This window comes from Urocampus carinirostris, chromosome 3 (assembly GCF_059441175.1).
Source record: "Urocampus carinirostris isolate Australia breed hairy pipefish chromosome 3, RoL_Ucar_1.0, whole genome shotgun sequence".
NCBI lineage: Eukaryota > Metazoa > Chordata > Actinopteri > Syngnathiformes > Syngnathidae > Urocampus > Urocampus carinirostris.
The window spans coordinates 30,373,772-30,393,353 of NC_142351.1; the positions used below are offsets into that span (position 1 = coordinate 30,373,772).

A 19,582-nucleotide genomic window follows, 5' to 3' on the forward strand; every position below is an offset into this window, starting at 1 on the left:
AATGTGGGCCTAATGCAGGAATGTCAAACTCATTTTGACTCAGGGGCCAGATGCAGACTTTCTTTTGTCAGTTGAGCCGGATCAGTTAGAAAATGTAAATGCCAAATATTTAGCTTTGTTTGTAGTCTGTCCTATACATTATAGTCACGCATGATTACCGATCTTTTCTAAACACGACACATTTTTTCAAGAAAAATGAGAAAAAAGACTTTTATAATCGGCATTGAATCTGTGACCAAATTGTTCATCTTAACAGTTACAGCTGAAACAACTTACCACAAACAAACTCAAGTGGGAGCAAATAATAAAAATATGCTCGCCTCATTTGTCACACTGCTTTAAAATAAATGAATACAAATAAATGAATACAAAATAAGAGTTTTAAAATGAGCTCACAACTACTAGGTTGGGCCTACTAAAGCTGAGAAATACTGTGCAATATTGTCTTTAACTTGAAACTAGACTGGACGTCAGCTTTTTTACACCTACTCTGCACTCTAGGGGCAGAAAGAAATATTTGGTTTGTATTTACTTTGTAAAACTCATAATTTTTGATAGAAATTAGAAAGGTACTTGCAAATTTAAGACGGATAGGATTAAATCATCCGACCTGTCGGACGTATGCTGCCATGGCCGGTTTAATGCATCCTGACCTAACGTAAGGCGTAAACTTTGAGTATTTGTGGCACCTCTGTTGGTTGTTTTTGACCTGATGCTAGATAAACAGTACGGTCTGAGCATAAGGGTTCACATCAGTGTCCGGGATCCTAAATTGGGAGCAACCTAGGGTGTCTAGGGAATTGAAGATGGAGTAACATGTGTTAAGGTCAGCAGCCATCTGCAGACCTGGATAATCCTCATTAGTAGATTAGCCACACACACAGGCAACGCTCCGAGGAAGATCCCATTTGTGGTCTAATGCTGCGGCAAGGTGGGATTTTTCGCTTTCATTGGGGAAAGATTGTTTTCAGCTGGAGGTTTTGTTTAGCAGGTGACTTGAAAATGCAGAGAGCTTTTTGGGTTAATTTCAAAGAAAGAATTTTGCCATAACAATCTTCAAAAAGCCGATTTCTGTTCACAACAGGATGATATCCTATGTGGAATGTTTGGGTAGAGAAGGAACAGGGAGCGGCATGGCGTCCCAGTGCTGGAATTCGGGACCCGATGAGGATCAAGACCAGCTCCTTCCTCGCAGGATTACGCCACTTCAGCCCAAAACGGAAGGTAGCCTTCGACGACGTCTGTTGACAGCTAAAATCCACCAGCACCATGAAGCCCTTTACGGACGGAATCCGGGCATGGCTAGTTGGTCGGCCTCCGGTGACAAAAAGCCTCTTTTACCTGAGCCACAGTCATCCAATCCCTGGTATGTCCAGTATACTTCGCCACAAGCCCAAATCCGCACAAATACAGAAGTTCGCAGCAAATCGTTGTTGACTGAAATTCAAGGGAAACATCATTCTCAGTTGCATCCGTCTCCACGCCCTGTACTCACCCACTGGCGCCGGACCAGCTCGTGCCCACCAAACCCAGAGCCTCGCCCCGGCTACACTGCCCTGCAATCATCACCGCTGAGTGTCCCATCTAATTTCAGGGATCTCCAAATGTCGCCTCAGTACAGCTACAGGTCCAGCAAGTGTCATAAAAGGAGATTTTTTAGCTTTAAAAAACAGCAACAGAAGGAGGACACTCCCCTTTTGCACAAAGGTATTATGTGTTAAATATTTTGAGTTGTGTTAGTTAGTAGATGGTTTTATTAAGCCTATTCATTCATTCATACCCTCTAACTTATGGCACAATTTAGACCTGCCTTAAGCTTGTCTACAGTCTGGTCTACTTCATGTCACCTAACTCTCAGGTCTGCCATGTCAAGTCAAGTCAAGTCACATTTATTTATATAGCCCTTAATTACAAAAATGTCTCAAAGGACTGCACAGGATTACAATTACAAAATTGCACAATGACCTGATCCTAAACCCGCATGCGGGCAAGGAACAACAAATGGATGTCTAATCCGAGTGTAGCATCGGCCAAAAACAGGACTTGAGCAAATCAAGTTCAAAAAACAAACAAGGATGAAGTGTCAATCTATTACTTTTAAAATGTAAACACAAGTGACATGAGTAAGACAGTTCTATTTCAATTAATCCAGCTCTCTGTGAGCTTGGGTGTGTTTTCTTAGGATTACCTGCAGCTTCAGGCTAACAGCATATTTGGAAGACAGATGGCTTTTTCGTTCAGCAGCTGTTACTTGTCGCCGCTTCGCCTGTCGACTTTAGGAAGTTGACGACTTCCTGTTTTTTAAGCATCAACAACAGCACCATGAAAGACACCTTCTCTCAGAAAAACAAATATTTTCTTTTAAATTGTATTTAGAATACTAATTTAATTTATGAATTCAATTAATATTTGTAAATAGCTGATTTGCACCTTGGATATTCCCCCCTAAAGCTGTATACATTGTAGTGCATTAAACAATCAAGTCATTTATTTGAATAGCTCCTTACTCAGAAATGCCTCAAAGGGCCGCACAAGTCCAGAGTTAAGATAGTGACACCAACCACTGATCTCAAACCTACATGAGGGCAAGGAAAAACTCAAAACCCGAGCATGAGCTCAAAAAAAGCAAGTAGGCCACAATTGGCCCTTGGGCCCAAATTTGGCCACCCCTGATCTACATTGTTTTCTACAGAGGGCACATAAAGGAAATGGATGATAAGGCACCAGTTTGCATAGTCATAGTGCATCTCAAGGCAAAGGTCTATACAAAAAAAGTAATCAATCTCTAATGGGATAATTGTAAAATGTGTTTACAAGACCCCAAAAAGTATACTGTAATGACAAAACATTATTAAATCTGAATATATCACAATACAATTACTTTTTTACCTCTTTTTCTGAGTCTTGATTCAGGCCTGGTTAAAATATATCATTGAAACTCGTGACAGGCCAAGTCAAACCGTGCAAATGCCCTTTTGTGCCAGACTTTTGACTCACCAGGTCTATGAATAACAAACTCAAGTGACTGTGTTAACGTTTTCTTGGTGTAACAATGCGACCTACTTACTGTCTAATTATTAAAACTAATTAAACCTTCATCGAAAAAAGACAAGCTGTCAGGCATAAAGAAAAGTAATTAGTTGCTCCACTGGCCTCAATAGTTGGCACACTTCTCATCCCAAGCCTTCTCAGTTTGTGGCTCAAGTTGAAGGTTGTGTTATCATGCACAACTTGTGAATCAAACTCAAAGGTCCAGAAGAGAGATGGAGAACTCTGAATCGTATTTTGTGGCCAATTATAGCAAGCACAAACTAGAATGGCTGTGTGCCATTAGAGCACCACCCGAGTTTAGGCGGGAAACCCATTTTTAGTGGCATTTCCCTTCTTGGCAGGGTCATTCACCTCTAGAGTGACCTAAATGAGTTCTTGTAAAAGATTGTGATCCTGGCCAAATGTGTCCTGGGCTGCGATAGTAGACTGTCTTTCACAGAAGACTACTGAGTTAGCAATACCAAAAATGCTGAGTCAGCTTTTTGGGGGATTTTTTTTCACATCTAGGGATTGAAGGATGTAAAAAATGGTTGTATTGTATCAATTCCTTCCCCCTTTTCTTGGGTGGACAGACACACAAACAGACAAACAAACAAATCTGTACTTAGATGCCAAACGGAAACATTCTCACCACCCTCGCTTTGCTTGCGAGTGATATTATTACTTCATCATTCTTCTGGAACTGATATTTCTAAGCATTCTGGTTTTACATTATTTTTTTGTTAAGCTTTTACAGTATTATATAATGAATGGGTCTTCAGCCATCATTTGATTTATATTCTTACTTCTTCCTGTCAACCTAAATATTGTGAGAGTTATTTAGCCAATTTGAGTTAGGCTCGAAAGACGTCGATAACCTCCTCAGAGAAACCTACATATTTACTGCAGCATGAAGATTATAAAAAAGAAACGCCCCCTGTGAACTGTGCTTTTATCTTAAATGATGGCGTCAGTGTGCTTGAAAAGCACATCTGCGGTAGTGCGGATAACCTTTATCACCTGGTGACACGCACGAAGGGCATTCGTGACTCTTGGCTGCTTGCCAGTATATTTGTGCTGGTGGGTGTTTGTGTGAGCAAGAACAAGAAAGACAGAAAAGAAAGTGGGATCTACAGTACATGGGATGGGGGCCCAAAGACTAATTGTGTGGATTGGTTTCTTTCTAAATTGCTCTAAGCAAAATTGTTTACCAATAAGTTAAAGTTGCCCCCCTCATTCTTTCAAAATTTGATACATGGTTTGTAGGTAATTCTATTCTAAGTATTGTTTTAGCATTGTACTTTATTTATACCCTATTTTCGGAGTAGAGGGTGAAAAAAAAAAGGATTGTATTTTTTTATAATGATTTTTATAGTGCGTCGGCGGCACAGGTCTGAGGACATGGGATTGAATCTTCCTGTGCGGAGTTTGCATTTTCTCCCTATGCCTGCGTGGGTTTACTCCGGGCACTCTGGTTTCTTCCCACTTTCCAAAAACATGTATGTCAGGTTAATTGGCCGGTCCAAATTCTCCCTAAGTGTGAATAAGCGAGTGAGTTTGACTGTCTGTGTGCCCTGCGATTGGCTGGCAAACAGTTCATGGTGTCCCCTGCCCAATGCCCGTAGATAGCTGGGATGGGCTCATAGTACCACGTTGTTTTATACATCTGGCCATAAATAAAAAATTTAATGACAACGTAAACTATGAACACGAGTTCAAAATAAAGTTAACAAATTATTCATATCAATAAATACATTTAAATAATGATTAAAATAAATGATTTTTAAAAAGAAAGGATTTTAATGTTATTTATTTTTAATGTGAACTATGAACACGGCACCAAAATAAAATTTACAATGTATTTAATTCCATAAATGGTTTCAATCATTGCCCCACATATTCAAAACTGTGTCACTGTGAGTAAAAATTGTGTTACGATGAGATAAAACTTTAATGCATTTTCTATGTCACCTGCATCCCTGGTGGTCTAGTAGTTAGGATCCGAGTTAGATTTCTTGTGCATCCAATTTCTAACAAATGTGGTCAGCAATCATTTTTGACTCATCACTCATTGCTTGAATAAAGTAACATAATACTGTAAAACCTTGTGTGTAATTGCACCCAGTCTTTGAGTTCTTTTGTGCGGGCCAGCACTGGTCCACGTCCCGGTGGTTGCTAACCACTGTACCAAACTACTAAACTAAAGATGATGAGGATGGGAAGACAGTGTATGCCTGGGGTTTGGTCCCGTCTCACTCCGCCTTCTGCATGCCCCTGTAGCAGAATTAAGATAAGCAGAATAATACAGTGGGAGAGAGAGAGATGAGAGAGGGAGAAAGAAGAGAGTGTGTGATCAAAAGGAGTGTGAGAATCACTGCGCTGTGCTGCAGTTCAGCTGCATTCATCGTGTGCATGTGTGTGTGTCCGCTGGCGGGATGGTTCTTATCGGCGCAGCCATCCAATATGTCTACAAGTATCTCAAAAAGAACAGAGGTGAGTTTGTTCTCATGCATGTCCAGTTCTGTCCACATATCAGTGTGAATACCCCCACAGTAATTGGACCATTTTGGGGAAGGACAACTTCACGTGCATGAAACACTGGCTTCCAAAGCAACCAACTGTGTACCTGTGTCAAGGTATAATGTAGAACGTTGTCCTGATTTCTTTATCCTGTCTGCAGCAAAAGACGGCGACCGCTGGGCCATTCATTATTCCAACCAGAAGCCCCAGCAGGGTTTGCGCTTCATCTCTGCAGAAAAGCAGCACGCCAGTGCCGAGGACTTGCAAGGTCAGATTGGATCAACGTTGACTACATCACCGGTGGCAAATTCTATGTGAAATATCGCAACAGATAAGGGCACCACAGCTTACCATTATGACAGTCATGATTTGACCCAGGAACTAAATTACTTAATCAAATGTCTTGTCTCATGATCATTTTGAATGGAAAATAATGTAATTTTGCAAATCAAACCTAATGGAGCAGAAGAGTGAAACATTTTTGAATTTTTTTGGATCAGTGGAGATTGCTGCTCATTTCTGAGTGTGCGTCACAGCCTCCTTGAGAAAAAGTAAAACGAAAGATACTAGGAATTAAGTAACTAGCGTTATAGCTCTCTAAGCTGCTACAAATTTTATTTTTAGCATTGTTTTGGCATTTTATTTTGTCAGTTACTGAGAAGAGACATGAGAAGTTTCTCTATTGCAAGCAACAATATATGTAATTCCCCACAATGTGATCAATGATGCACTCAGTCGCTGATCAAGTCTCGTCGCCAATTTATTAACAAAATAACAAACGGTATAAACATTCACGCAAGAGCTACTGTTGGTCGTAACACGCACCGTTCATGTGAACACAGAGACTGACTTCAAAGCACAAAACGTACGCATCTGTCGCTTCCCCCTTCCCTCGCACGTTCTATCTTAAAGGGTCCATACGTGGACACAAACAACAGCAACACAAGTAACAGTACAGTACAATAATACTGTTTTTACAAACAATGGACATACAATACTTCTGTAAATTTTGTTTTATCATTTGTTTTTTTGTGTTGTGCCACTGTTTGTGCTCAAATATCCACTGTTTTAAGTTCAGAGCTAAGTGCTATATGGGCTGTAGTCATTTAGCATTAAGCCAAACTGATTTTGTTAAAGAAAAATGAGCTTGATGTAAATAGTAAAAAAATATTTTTGCTATATGGGAGTCGTGTTAACCTACTTCTACCCTTTTTCTGACGTTGTTTTCCCGCTGCCAACCTGAGTGGACTGCCACCATGAATATTTATTTAAACCTCATCTAAACTACTTTATAATTGCCGATTTATGTTTGGGTGCATGTGCATATGTGACTTATAGGCTCCGAAATGGCTGAACGAATTTTCTTAAAAATTTACACGGTTTTACTTTATGCTTCTGTGAGTGTCTAGCTCTATGTAGGAAAGGGCAAAGCCGACTTTACTTCCTCAGAAGGCTGGCCTCCTTCAAAATCTGCAAAAAGCTCCTGAAAATATTCTATGAGACAGTTGTGGCAAGCGCCCTCTTCTATGCGACAGCGTGTTGGGGAGGCAGCGTCAAGAAGAAGGATGCCTCTCGTCTCAATAAACTGGCTAGGAAAGCGAGCTCTGTTGTAGGCAAAGAGCTGGACAGCCTAACAACAGCTGCGGTCAGTCATGGACAATCCATCGCATCCACTTCACAGAATTATCTCCAGACAGAAGAGCAGTTTCAGCGACAGACTGCTGTCACTGTCTTATACTACGGACAGACTGAAGAGATCTTTTCTTCCTCATGCCATGAGGCTCTTTAACTCTACCCGGCAGAGTAAAAGCCCACAGTAAACCACACCACCTACATTGCATATTACCGAATTTTATTGCAATATGTATTCTGTGTAGCACTATTTAGATATTCTATATAACACGCTACAGTGGGCATTTGCACGTCACACTGGGTATTTGTATATTGTATTCTTTTTGCTTTATTATTGTATTGTTCTCAGCTCAGGAGTGCTGCTGGAAATGTGAATTTCCCTTCGGGGATGAATAAAGTATCTATCTATCTATCTATCTATCTATCTATCCATCTATCTATCTATCGATCGATCGATCTAGCTAGCTAGGTTTATTGTCAAGGTCCCCTCAATAAATTCCAACCAAATTAATATTAATAAACATCTGCTTTTGTGGCATCGCTAATGTCCTCTGGCGGCTACTGGGTACTGCAGCTAACGACCACCAACCGCTCTAAACAGCCGAATCCAATTGTCTATCGACCCGGCAACGCCGGATCATTATACTCTTATTCTATATATAAGACCGTATCTGATGTTGAATAAAACTCATTGCTGTAAATAAACTAAATACAAATCTTGGAGCACTGTTTTTTCGAATAAATCTTGAGACAACATTTTTGTGTCATTATGCAGCATACACCAGAGTGAGTCAGCATGGGGACAACAAACCGACCACGACTCTTCTCAGCAGACCAAGCCCACCCTCCAGCACATCCCCTGGACTCTGCCAATCAGAGGGTGGGGTACATATGCGATGGAGAAACAAAAGCAGGAAAATGGTGAGAGTCACTTATAAGCATACCTGTTCATATACAGTGTTTGACTGAAATCATTTCACCCCAATACACAAGTGCAGCAAAATTCTTGAATTTATTTTCAGTATTAATATTTTCAAATGCATTGTACCCAAGTTGCAATGTACCCCATCTGACTATGTAAAGAGAACCCTCAGTAAAACCTCAATTTGAAGGTTTGTAGTTGAATGGATAACCCTCTATAGTCATCTCACTGTCTTTTCTTGTGTCCGTCCTTCTTTCGCCTCAGAAGTCTACGTTTTGGGATTTTGTCAGTGAATCATGCTTTTCTGTTTGTCTTGATTCATCAGTTTGGAGAAAAAAGGTAAACACAGAACCCCAGTTTAGAGTATAGAGTAGAACAGCACCTTAGCCGGCTTGTTTATCCAATATAATACCTTGTATAATAGATTAAATTAGCTTTAGTAACATACAGCTAACTATCTGACTGTTTCAGGTCTTTGACTTGTTGCTGAATTTATTACAAAATTTAGCAAAACTTAAGCCTTCTCCCTTTTTCAAATTATTGGTAACCTAAATCTGAAGTCATACACTTCATTTCATTTCATTTCATTTCATTTCATACACACATACAAATATTAAACATACTGGCCAAAAATTAAGATGAGACAGTCCAAATATGACTGAGGAAAATGTGTTTTCATAATGTTTGTAAAACTGAAATGCTGCTGTGTGTGTAAAAAGTACAAATGTCATTGATTCCTTACACATAAGAAAACCTTTTTGTTGTTGCTGAGAGCTTTACTACAAAAGAGCGGGCATGCTTGTTTGCACAGGTTTTTTTTCAATACATTTTTGTCAGTGGAGCATATAAATAGTCAAAGTAAGAAAAGGCCTGCTTCTAGTAAAGTCCAAAACCCCGATAGTTTATTCTAGCGCTCCTAAGAAATGCACGTACTTGCATACAAATCATGAACAGACTGCCTAAGCCTACAAAAAGACCAAAAGCCAAAAGATGGCGTCAGAGAGTTACAAAATTATCAAATAGTTACTTTCATATTAGCCAGGCTTCTGCTGCCTATTGTGGCAAAATTGGGCATTACAGTAAGAGTTGAACAAGTCCAGGACAAATTTTTCAGTAGATAGCCGAGTATACATTTCATGGAAAAGGAAAAGGCCACCTCGTGACTGGCGAATAAAAATAGGTGGGATTGCAAGTAAAACATTATTTTTTAATCAATCCTCAAAAAAATGAATTTTAAGTCCATTTACCCAGGTAAATGAAAAAAGTTCTTTTCCCAGTCCTCAGCCTGCTCAGATGGAGAGGAAATGGTCATCCTCAGCGACAACCGACCTCTAACCCCACTCGTCCTCCAGCCTATTGATCTCACCTCTTGTTGGGACGTTTTTGAATGCGAGGAGCTTGGTGTAAATGCAGATGTAATCCCCCAACTCCCAACTCCAGAGGAAAGGATGAGACAGCAAGCGGATATCGTGGCTGCTGAAATAGTGCCTATCAACATAACAGGTGAGTGATGAGCCTGGATTTAGATCATGACGCATACTTTCCACATTTTTAAATGGCAAATGAAGCTCAACCGAAGTCGAATTGTTGAAAACGGATGTAAGCTTCATTGCGGAAGCTGGTGAGGCTCAATCCAATAACATAAACTGTATCTTTCAACTTGGTCACAGGTCAGAGTTTTGATCGACAGGCTAGCTTCTGGAGAGTGTCTTGCAACACCCCCTCACCATCCAACCACCAACCAAATCAAAGCCACAGCATGACCCACATTCCCGTGAATGATTTGGATGTTGGCAATCAAAAGAGTACAGGTAACGCACTCGTATGACTACCAACCACTTTTTAACCATGATAGACCAATAAAACTTCACACCTGTGAGGCAAAAATGCAAGTAACTGAACACAGATATTCATGCATTACTAAGAGAGCCCGCATACCACATAAATGCTATCTTGGCTCCTATAGTGTTAGAATTTTCATCCTTTAAAGTACTATAAGTCATTTCAGTTTATTCCATACCGCTTTTACTCTCCCCTTCAGATCAATGTGCCCCATTTTCTTCACTGATCCAACAAGAACAAAAGGAGTTAGTAATAAAGAAACGAGACTCACTGGCAAGAAAGATCCGAGCCCCGAGAGGTGTGGGGATAGCCAGCCTCATGGTATCCCTCACTTCGCCACGTGCGGAGAGCCTTTCCTCCTCATCTGGCATCCGTAGCCTGCCCTGCATGGACACCAGCTCCTCTCTAGACTCTGATAACAGTGGTAACGGTGTCTCCTACAGGACACTCAGCGCGTCCTCATCCTGTTCACAGGTCAGTAGGTACAAACTATCATCATGGGAGAGTAGTTTACATCATATCTTAACCTTCAATTTATAGTTTTTGTCTTAACTTTGGCATAGTATTGAAAATAAGTAATTTAGGAGACCATTTTCCTCGTGGGACAGTTATGTTTTGAGAATGAACTGAACTAAGACTTTGTCCCAATCCGCAGGATTTCCTAAGTGAGCTCCAGCCCCTGCTTCCTTGTGACTTGAGAGAAAAGATCAATATTCATGAATCTCCAGATGTTGGATCAAACTTGCGACGCTGCGGAAGCCCTTCTTCACTCCAGTCCTATTCTCTTACTGGTGATGAATGGACCATAATAAACCAGGAGACCAGTTCTATTTCTTTGGTTTCTTCGGCTTGCTCCTCACCATGTAACCTTCAGTCGCTATACTCCAAAGATGTCAATTTGACATCCCCGCAGAGTCTAACCAGATCTTCTAGTACCTCTTCCTGCCGCAGCATCTCCTTTCGGAAGTCGAAGCGTCCCCCTCCGCCACCTTTACGGTCTGACTCCCTTCATCGTCGAAAAAGTCGCAGCAAGCAAAGTCGCACGTCATCAAGCCCTTGTGTGGAGCGCAGTGTTTGTTGGTCAACCCAAACCTCAAATAATCCTTGGGTACCACGGGACCATAGCGAACAACGCCAGAATGGGATTGGCTGTGGCACAGTAACTACAATTGAAGGTTCCAGTGTACACCCAACAACAGCTTTATCTGATAACCTCCATTTAACCTCTGGCTTTAATGTCGGCCTTAATCATAGTTCGCTGGTCTCAAATGAGAGGGGACTACATCAGAGTCTGGCTTCCCCTTCCAGTGGTTACTCAAGCCAGTCAAATTGCTCCCCAACAGGAACACCCCCAGGAGCATTTTCTCTCCCCCAGCACTCCACTTTCTTTCACCCCAGTGAAACCTCACTGCCCTTGACCCGCAAAAAGTCAAAACCTCACCCTCCTGAAAGGAGGTCCTCTCTCATCTCTTCCGTCTCCTCCTCCACATCTTCTTTGTCGTCCTGCTCCTCTTCTAACTCGTTTGTCCAATGTAATAACACTACTGGCCAGATGCTTCCGAAACCCCCTCCTCCACCTCCTCTGCCACCTTCTTCTATTCCTACACCCCTACAGATGCCACCTTCTTTTTATCGTCCTCCACATTCATCACCTCCTCCTAAACTTCCTGTCCTATCACCATCTCATCATTCCTTTCGAGGACATCCTTTTGGTGCACCTGGTAACCCTTCTTATTTCTCAACTTCATTTACTCCTCAACCTTCACTTCTCGCACCTACCCTTACTTCTTCCTCTCCTATCCAACAGTCATTTCCAAATCCCAACCCCTTTGGTCCCTCTTCCTCCCCTCTGCTACCATCAAATCACCCCTCTCTACCTCATTCTCCTTTGGCATCTTCCTCTGTCCATCCTAACCCCTCCCATTTCCTTTCATCTCAAGAGAACAGTCCCTTCCCATCGTCCTCTCCGCTTTCTTCAACTACCGTTAAAGGATTAGATATTCTCTCCAGTACCCTGCCAACTTCCTCTGTTCGCCCAAATTCTCATCATCCACCACCTTCTTCCCCTCCAAATCTTTCGGCCCCATCTTTTTATCCTCCCCAGCCTCCTTGCCCACCTTCTACTGTTCCTGTTCGTACTATTCCTCTGCCAGCTTCATATACTGCTCCTCATCCTCCTTCTCCACCGCCTCCACCACCATTAACTCGCATATCTTCATCCCTCCATTGTCCCCCGCAACCATCATCAATTCCTCCACCTCACAAACTTCCTTTTGCCTCACGACCCCCTCCTCCTCCGTACTCCCATGCAATAAAGCAGTCCTTGCATCCTGCTGTGCTGTTCTCAGCATCACCTGCCAATGCACACCTGTCACAGGGCCTCAGCCCATCCCCAAATAGCAATGTGAAAGGGTCAAAAATGTTTCAATCCCCCTTTGTTACTACACAAGCTTTGCAGAGTGTCAAGCTTCGCTCTATTACAAACGAGGAAGCCCAACCTCTAATGGTCATATCAGATGATGCCAAGCTTTCAGTAACTTCTCAGCTCAATTATCCTCCTAGTGGCTATACCTCTGCTCATGCAAATTCAAGGCAACAACCTGAAATATTGCCCAGCTGCATGGCGGTGTCCGAGTATAATTCTCATACCTGCACTGTGAATCAAGATGATAAACTTATAAATGACCAAACACAGCCAGAAGATTCTCAGATGTATGTCAGACTGCAAAATAATCAAAGAAGTAATGTTTCTCGTCTGACAATATCTGACGGTGCTTCTACAAGTCTGCAGATTCAGACCCAAATATCAGAGGATATGATTAGTGAGTCATCCCACCAACAGCAACATGACCATCAGAAGGATGTTGTTCATTTTGCAAGCCATCCAAGTGATGTTGCGAGCTTATGGAAGAAGCCCCTTCTTCCAGAAAGGCCCATTCTCAGTATTAAGGGGGTAGTGGTTTATTCGGAGGCCACAGAAGTGTCAAAAGAGGAAAGTGGCAAGGTGTCAGTTACATATGACCTTGTGAATCCAGAAGGCTTCCCAGAGACCATCAATAACACGGATTGTATAGTTGGACCCTCAGGTAACACTTTGCACAGTAATGCTTTGCACTGTGACACCTCATCAAACAATGTGGGCTGTCAGTCCTCAAGCACGGGGGATATCTTGTTCTCTTTTGATGGCATTGCTGCTAGACCTAGGTGCACTTTTGAGACTTCAACACGGGGAACATTAGCAAGTGAAACATCACTCCAACAACAAGTGGATAGAAAATGTCACAGAACAATGGTGAGGTCACCGGGTGAAGATGAGGAAGAAAAAGAGGAGCCGAGAAAGAGACTCATGACGCTTGAAACCCCTAAAAAAGACAACAGTAGAAAAAAAAGAAAGATGCCAGGAAGATACCTGCAAATGATTTCATCAAGTGGGTTATCTTCAACTTCATCATCATCATCATCCTCTACATCTTCAGATGAGGAAGATCCGTTACAGACAGAGGAGAGCGGTTTATGTGCTAGGATTGGTCAGAGAAGTCGCTCGCTGAGCAGTTTACTGTCCAGCGATAACCTGCAAGGGGCAATATCATTAAGTGACCTCCTCACCGAAGAGCCAAAGAATGACAAAGAGGAGTTCGCAGCCAAGAAAATGGGGAAGGGCTGTTATTCTGATGGTAAGCGGAGTCCTACAATCAATGTTGGATGCTTAGTCTGATATCACTAGCTGGCCTTTTTACAGGTGGATCACCAGGACCACAGACAACTGAGGACCTCTTCACAGTCATCCACAGGTACACACAATACAGATGTACAAGCAGCATGCGTCATGTCCATCAGGTTGACACACATGTTTTTCACATTTCGCTTGAAGCAGTGCATTATGGGAAGGAACGGCTTGATTGGCAGTAAGTGGAGGCATGTGGTTGAGTTTAGACCCTACTAGATACTGTTGTAGCATCCTACACTTTCTTAATATTTGGGTGTTTGGGACACTTTAAAGCAGGGGCTTTGACCTTTTTTAAGGTGGAAGCTACTTCTTGGTTACCGATTTGCAAAGAGATTAGTATTTGAGAAACACTTCCAAACACAAAAACAATTGACCACAAAATTTGCTAAAAACGAAAAGAAAAACGTCTTCATAAAATTCTCTCACATGTTGTCAAACTGATTAATACCAATGCTTATTCTTAGGGATTTACTGACTTGAATTGAACTCCAGGGTAACTACCTAATCAAGACTTTAAAGAGAAAAGAAGATAAAATAATGTCAGGATGAATAGTCAAACAATATTCACAATGTAGTGCCTGTAAATGGGGTGCCTAATTTGAGGTGAAGTTTAAAATAAAATATTTCCTCTACAAGTATTAAGTATGTGTTAACAACACTTAAATGAGTTTGAAAAACTTTTTTTGGATCTGTGTTCCGGCCACCGCGCGCATTAGGCTTGACGAAAAGAGTCGGAAGGTGTGCAGGGGCGAAGAGTGAATTTTTGCGCATGCACAAGGTTTTCTTTGGTTCCAGGATGAAAATGGTGAAAATAAGAAAATGACCATTTTAAAAACAGTCCATATGTCAACCCAAATCTCCAAAAAAGATGAAAAAAGAAGAGTTTATTTGAGTGCTTCTAAGAAAGATATGTACAGTGGCTTACGAAACTATTTGGCCCCCTTGAACTTTGTAAACCTTTTGTCACATTTCAGACTTCAAACATAAAAATATAAAACTGTAATTTATTGTGAAGCATCAACAATAAGTGGGACACAATCATGAAGTGGAACACACTTTATTGGATATTTTAATTTTTTCTAACAGTTAAAAAAACTAAAAAGTAGGTGTGCAAAATTATTTAGCCCCTTTACTTTCAGTGCAGCAAACTCTGTACAGAAGTTCAGTGAGGATCTCTGAATGATTCAATGTTGATATAAATGACTAACGATGATAAATGGAATCCACCTGTGTGTAATCAATTCTCTGTATAAATGCACCTGCACTGTGATATTCTCAGAGGTTTGTTTAAAGCACAGAGAGCATCATGAAGAATGAGGAACACAACAGGCAGGTCCGAGATACTGTTGATAGAGAGGTTTATAGCTGGATTTGGATACAAAAATAATTCCCACGCTTTAAACATCCCAAGGAGCACTGTGCAAGCAATAATATTGAAATGGAAGGAGTATCAGACCACAGCAAAGCTATCAAGATCTGGCCGTCCACCTAAACTTTCAGCTCATACAGGGAGAAAACTGTTTAGAGATCCAGCCAAAAGGCCCATGATCATACTGGATGAACTGCAGAGCTCTACAGCTAAGGTGGGAGAATCTGTCCATAGGACAACAATCAGTCGTATACTGCACAAATCTGGCCTTTATGGATGAGTGGCAAGAAGGAAGCCATTTTTTAAAGATATCCATAAAAAGTGTAATTTACAATTTGCCACAAGCCACCTGGGAGACACACCAAACATGTAGAAGAAGGTGCTCTAGTCAGATAAGACCAAAATCGAACTTTTTGGCAACAATGCAAGATGTTTAGCGTAAAAGCAGCAAAGCTCGTCACCCTCAACACACCATCCCCACAGTCAAACATGGTGGTGGTGGAATCATGGTGTGGGCCTGCTTTTCTTCGGCAGGGACAGGGAAGATTGTTAAAATGGATGGAGCCAAATACAGGACCATTCTAGAAGAAAAACTGATGAAGTCCACTAAAGACCTGAGACTGGGACGAAGATTTGTCTTCCAACAAGACAATGATCCAAAACATAAAGCAAAAGCTACAATGGAATGGTTTACCAAAAAACATATCAAGGTGTTAGAATGACCAAGTCAAAGTCCAGACCTCAATCCAATTGAGAATCTGTGGTAAGAACTGAAAACTGCTGTTCACAAACGCTTTCCATCCAACCTCACTGAGCTCGAGCTGTTTTGCAAGGAGGAATGGGCCAAAATATCAGTTTCTCTATGTGCAAAACTGAGAGAGACATACCCCAAGCGACTTGCAGCTGTAATCGTAGCAAGAGGTGGCGCTACAAAGTATTAACTCAATTGGGCTGAATCATTTTGCACACCCACTTTTTCGTTTTTTATTTGTTAAAAAAGTTTAAAATATCCAATAAAGTGTGTTACACTTCATGATTGTGTCCCAATTATTGTTGATGCTTCACAATAAAGTACAGTTTTATATCTTTATGTTTGAAGACTGAAATGTGGCAAAAGGTCACAAAGTTCAAGGGGGCCAAATAGTTTTGTAAGCCACTGTATGTGCACGCGATACCCAAGCAGCTTAACAGAGGCCGCAATGATGATTTCAGATGGCAGATGGCGTTGAATATTTTAAACTTACAGAGACAATCTTTAACGATACCCAAATAAGTCCAAAGAGCGTTTATATTTTCTTTTCGCGGTGCCTATCTGCTTTTATCTTACTTTTATCATTGTGTTTAGACCACGCAGTGCATTTGGCTGGAGGAAAGGAGGCGGAGAGATGGAAGGAGAGTAGTGATTTTGCGTGCATGGTTGCGGTTTTCTTTTATTCTAGGGATGAAAATGGTAAAAGTAAGAAAATGAATGTTTCTAATACAGTCCAAAAGCCAACCCAAACCCCCAAAAAGATAGATAGGAAGAGTTTTTTCGAACGCGTCTGAGAATTTCACCTCCAGTACTTGAACGCACAACAAAAGGAGCCTGACAGAGGCTGCAATGAAGATTTTATCCAAAAGAGGGCGTCAGCAAGTACAATATTTTGACGTTATGGACAGCCCCTGTAAAGACTGACCCAAGTCTTAATAATGATGCAATGATTAAAAATAGCGCATTGCACCAATAGTGCAAAGAAAATTAGTGTCATTTTTCAAATTGTTTTGGACCAAATTGATATTTTACAGATATTACCAAACACCAGTTTTGGAAACACTTTCTTCTGTCAACTATATTTTTAGTCCTCTTCCTTCTTTTCCCTGTCCTTGTTTTAGTAACACACTCTCCTAAAGAATAAAGTGTAATTGTCTAATCCTACCTGCTGTCCGTCTCAGGTCAAAGCGGAGGATGTTTGGACGGAGTGATTCACCCAGTATAGCCTCAGCTACCCACCGACCTCAGCCAACACCACAAACCTCTATAATGCTCAAAGATAAAAGATCGACAAAAAGCGAGCGCTTCAAGATATTGCTGCTCAGAAAAGGGAGTCGCTTGCAGTCGTCCTCTCGTCTATCGGCTGTCGAGCGTCTCCACGCCACTGCATTTCCTGCTTCCTCCGGCCCGCTACATGACTGCGTGCAAGGCACGTGCTTTAATATGGTAAACACTCACCTGACTCTTAATGTGTCAGAAACATACCCAAACATGGCTGCTCCCGTGTCGATGAGTCAAAGAAGGTTGGATGTTCCACTCTTTGTCACATCCGTCTTCCTGCAGTCCACCCATACCAAGTCAAGTCGGCAGCTGGCTTCTGGTCGTCGAAAGTTTGCCGGACCCATGACTGCTATTGATGAGACGGAAGGAGAAGAAGAGGATTAAGATCAACACTGTGCCCCAAAACTTAGGCACTTTTGAACTTTTGCATCCATTTAGCTCTTTTTAGAAAATGTGGACAGATGGCAATACTATTGATTGTAGACACATAGACAGGAAAGTAAGTTCATGGGAAAATTTCTGCCATGATGGAATTTGCACTCTAAAAATGAATGATGAAAAGGGCATACACCCATTTTAGTGTATGAGAGACATTATTATTTTTAACACGGTTATAGAGCAGGGATAGGTGAGTACCAATAACATGTAGTATTTTTTAATGTATCAGTACTTGATGGTAGCCGATGCAAGCATCGACTGCTTTTTTAGTAGCTGTTTAACATTGGGAACGTGAAACCATGGTGAATTGCCATTTAATAAATACATTTTAAATAAAACTAATATATTGTGTTTTAAATGTATTTCTTTAAAAATATCAGTCATTTTTACAGAGGAAAGATCATTCTACGTACTAATGGTAGTGCCAGTATTAATGAATCCTTTGTTTTTGGATCGATCTGACAACATGGTATCAAACATCCCTACTGAATCAATTCTGCTATGATGTAAAGTTCACGGTTCAGGGATCCCTTAAACGCCAGGAATGTCGGGGCACCACTTCTTGTGGGCAAGTACAGCCAAGTAGCGCCCATCCCTTTCCTGGAAGTTTTTTTGGGGTAGGGGTTTTCTTCCCCCACTTGAAGTCAGAGAGTACTGTTTTCCAACAAATTCACCTGTTTTGTTTTATTTATTTATAAAAGTAGGATTGTAATAATTGATCGAGAATTTACCATAATTGGGTTGTTTTAAATCATTTAGATGGTAGTGTGCCCGCTTTGAGACTGGGAGGTCGCTGGTTCGCGCCTCGGCCGAGACATACCTAATTGGTATAATGGCGGCGCCCTCTGTTGGCTGCGGCTGCATCGACTCGCTACAACGGGTCAGGTGTATCGACATTTCGTTCTGTGTACATTGTTACAAAGAATGACAATACAAAGGAAATTATTATTATTATTATTATTATTTAAGTAATGTGCCGAGAAGATTGTTAAGTGGTATCTTTTTGCAAACCACTGCCGCTTCGACCCTAATTTTCTTCTCCAGTGTCTTATTTTTACAATTCACAATTAAAATGTAAAACCAAACTCAAATATTTTTGGTTTCTAATAATGTTAATGGTTGTTTGGTCACACATGCATGTGAAAAAGTGGCATCTGGCTTCCAAAATGGGCACCACCAGGCTGTACTTGCCCAAGACACAGCACAGCAAGGCATTATAAACGAGGGATATGTGTACTGTTTGACATTTAAAAAAAAAATAAAACTTTACTTTTTAGGTGATGAACTATTTGACCATCTTCTTTTACAAGCCTGTTGGTGCACAATGGCCACATTAGCATGGTATAATCAGCATGTGTGATGAAGTAGGTGAAGTAACAGAGGGTTTCAGAATTCAAAGTCAAAATCAAAGTCAGATTTATTGTCAATTCTGAAGCGTAAACAGAGAATTTAAATTACGTTTCTCTCAGCCCTCAGTGTCTAGAACAGGGGTCGGCAACCGATGACACGCGTGCCACTGGTGGCAGGCGAAGGGTTAACCAGTGGCACGCGAGCGCATGGCAAAATAATAAAAATAATACTGATACACATTTTTACATAAATTTAAGACATTTTCAGTTGCGCGCCGTGTTGTTTAAGGGCTTTACTCTAGAGCCCCTCCTCCTCTGCTCCGTGTGCGTCTGCGTGGCGCCTCGCAGAGGAGAGATCTGTATTTAAACTCAGCCACAGAAACACCGGCGCGTGATAAATGAATTAAAAATAGGGTGAAATAGACTGTCAACCAATAAAACCCAATGATCCAGGACTGGTGATATACGTTCTGAACAGGTCCACGGACACATCAACTGTCCTCAGGGTACCACGTTGCAGCCCCCTGCCATAAAGCTTTCCCACAACCAGAAGGACATTTAAACAAATAATTAAGCCAAACATTTGGGCATTTTTATGGAACTTTCTGCCCCCCCTGCCTGCCATGTTTTATTATACTGTTTTGTTTTTTATCTTTATCTTTTGGTTTGTAGTTGGAATTAATAGTACTATTTACGTAACACTTTGGTTAGAGGTTTGTTT

General features: G+C 41.3%; 1 protein-coding gene and 1 long non-coding RNA gene across 7 annotated transcripts; one reads left to right on the plus strand and one right to left on the minus strand.

Annotated features, from left to right (window-relative positions):
• The first annotated feature begins 881 nt into the window (after window positions 1-881).
• LOC148369388 (uncharacterized) lies at window positions 882-19,014 on the plus strand. Of its 6 annotated transcripts, none has more exons than XM_088331376.1 (11): window positions 882-931; window positions 1,085-1,707; window positions 5,711-5,818; window positions 7,958-8,103; window positions 8,369-8,443; window positions 9,382-9,607; window positions 9,775-9,915; window positions 10,146-10,420; window positions 10,602-13,620; window positions 13,686-13,737; window positions 16,975-19,014. In XM_088331376.1, exons 2-11 carry the CDS (start codon window positions 1,086-1,088, stop codon window positions 17,456-17,458), a joined length of 5,148 nt encoding a protein of 1,715 aa, XP_088187502.1. In that variant the 5' UTR covers window positions 882-931; window position 1,085; the 3' UTR covers window positions 17,459-19,014. The 6 variants fall into 6 exon arrangements, with proteins under 6 accessions (XP_088187502.1, XP_088187501.1, XP_088187503.1 ...); XM_088331375.1 differs by having other exon boundaries at window positions 896-991; XM_088331377.1 differs by adding an exon at window positions 13,818-13,851 and having other exon boundaries at window positions 930-1,707; window positions 16,975-17,124.
• On the minus strand, window positions 8,120-17,825 carry LOC148369389 (uncharacterized). Its single transcript, XR_015850007.1, has 4 exons — window positions 17,279-17,825; window positions 16,959-17,211; window positions 10,218-10,410; window positions 8,120-9,592 (listed from the first exon to the last, which is right to left on the minus strand). It is a non-coding gene; the product is annotated as an uncharacterized LOC148369389 (long non-coding RNA).
• Window positions 19,015-19,582: the final 568 nt, after the last annotated feature.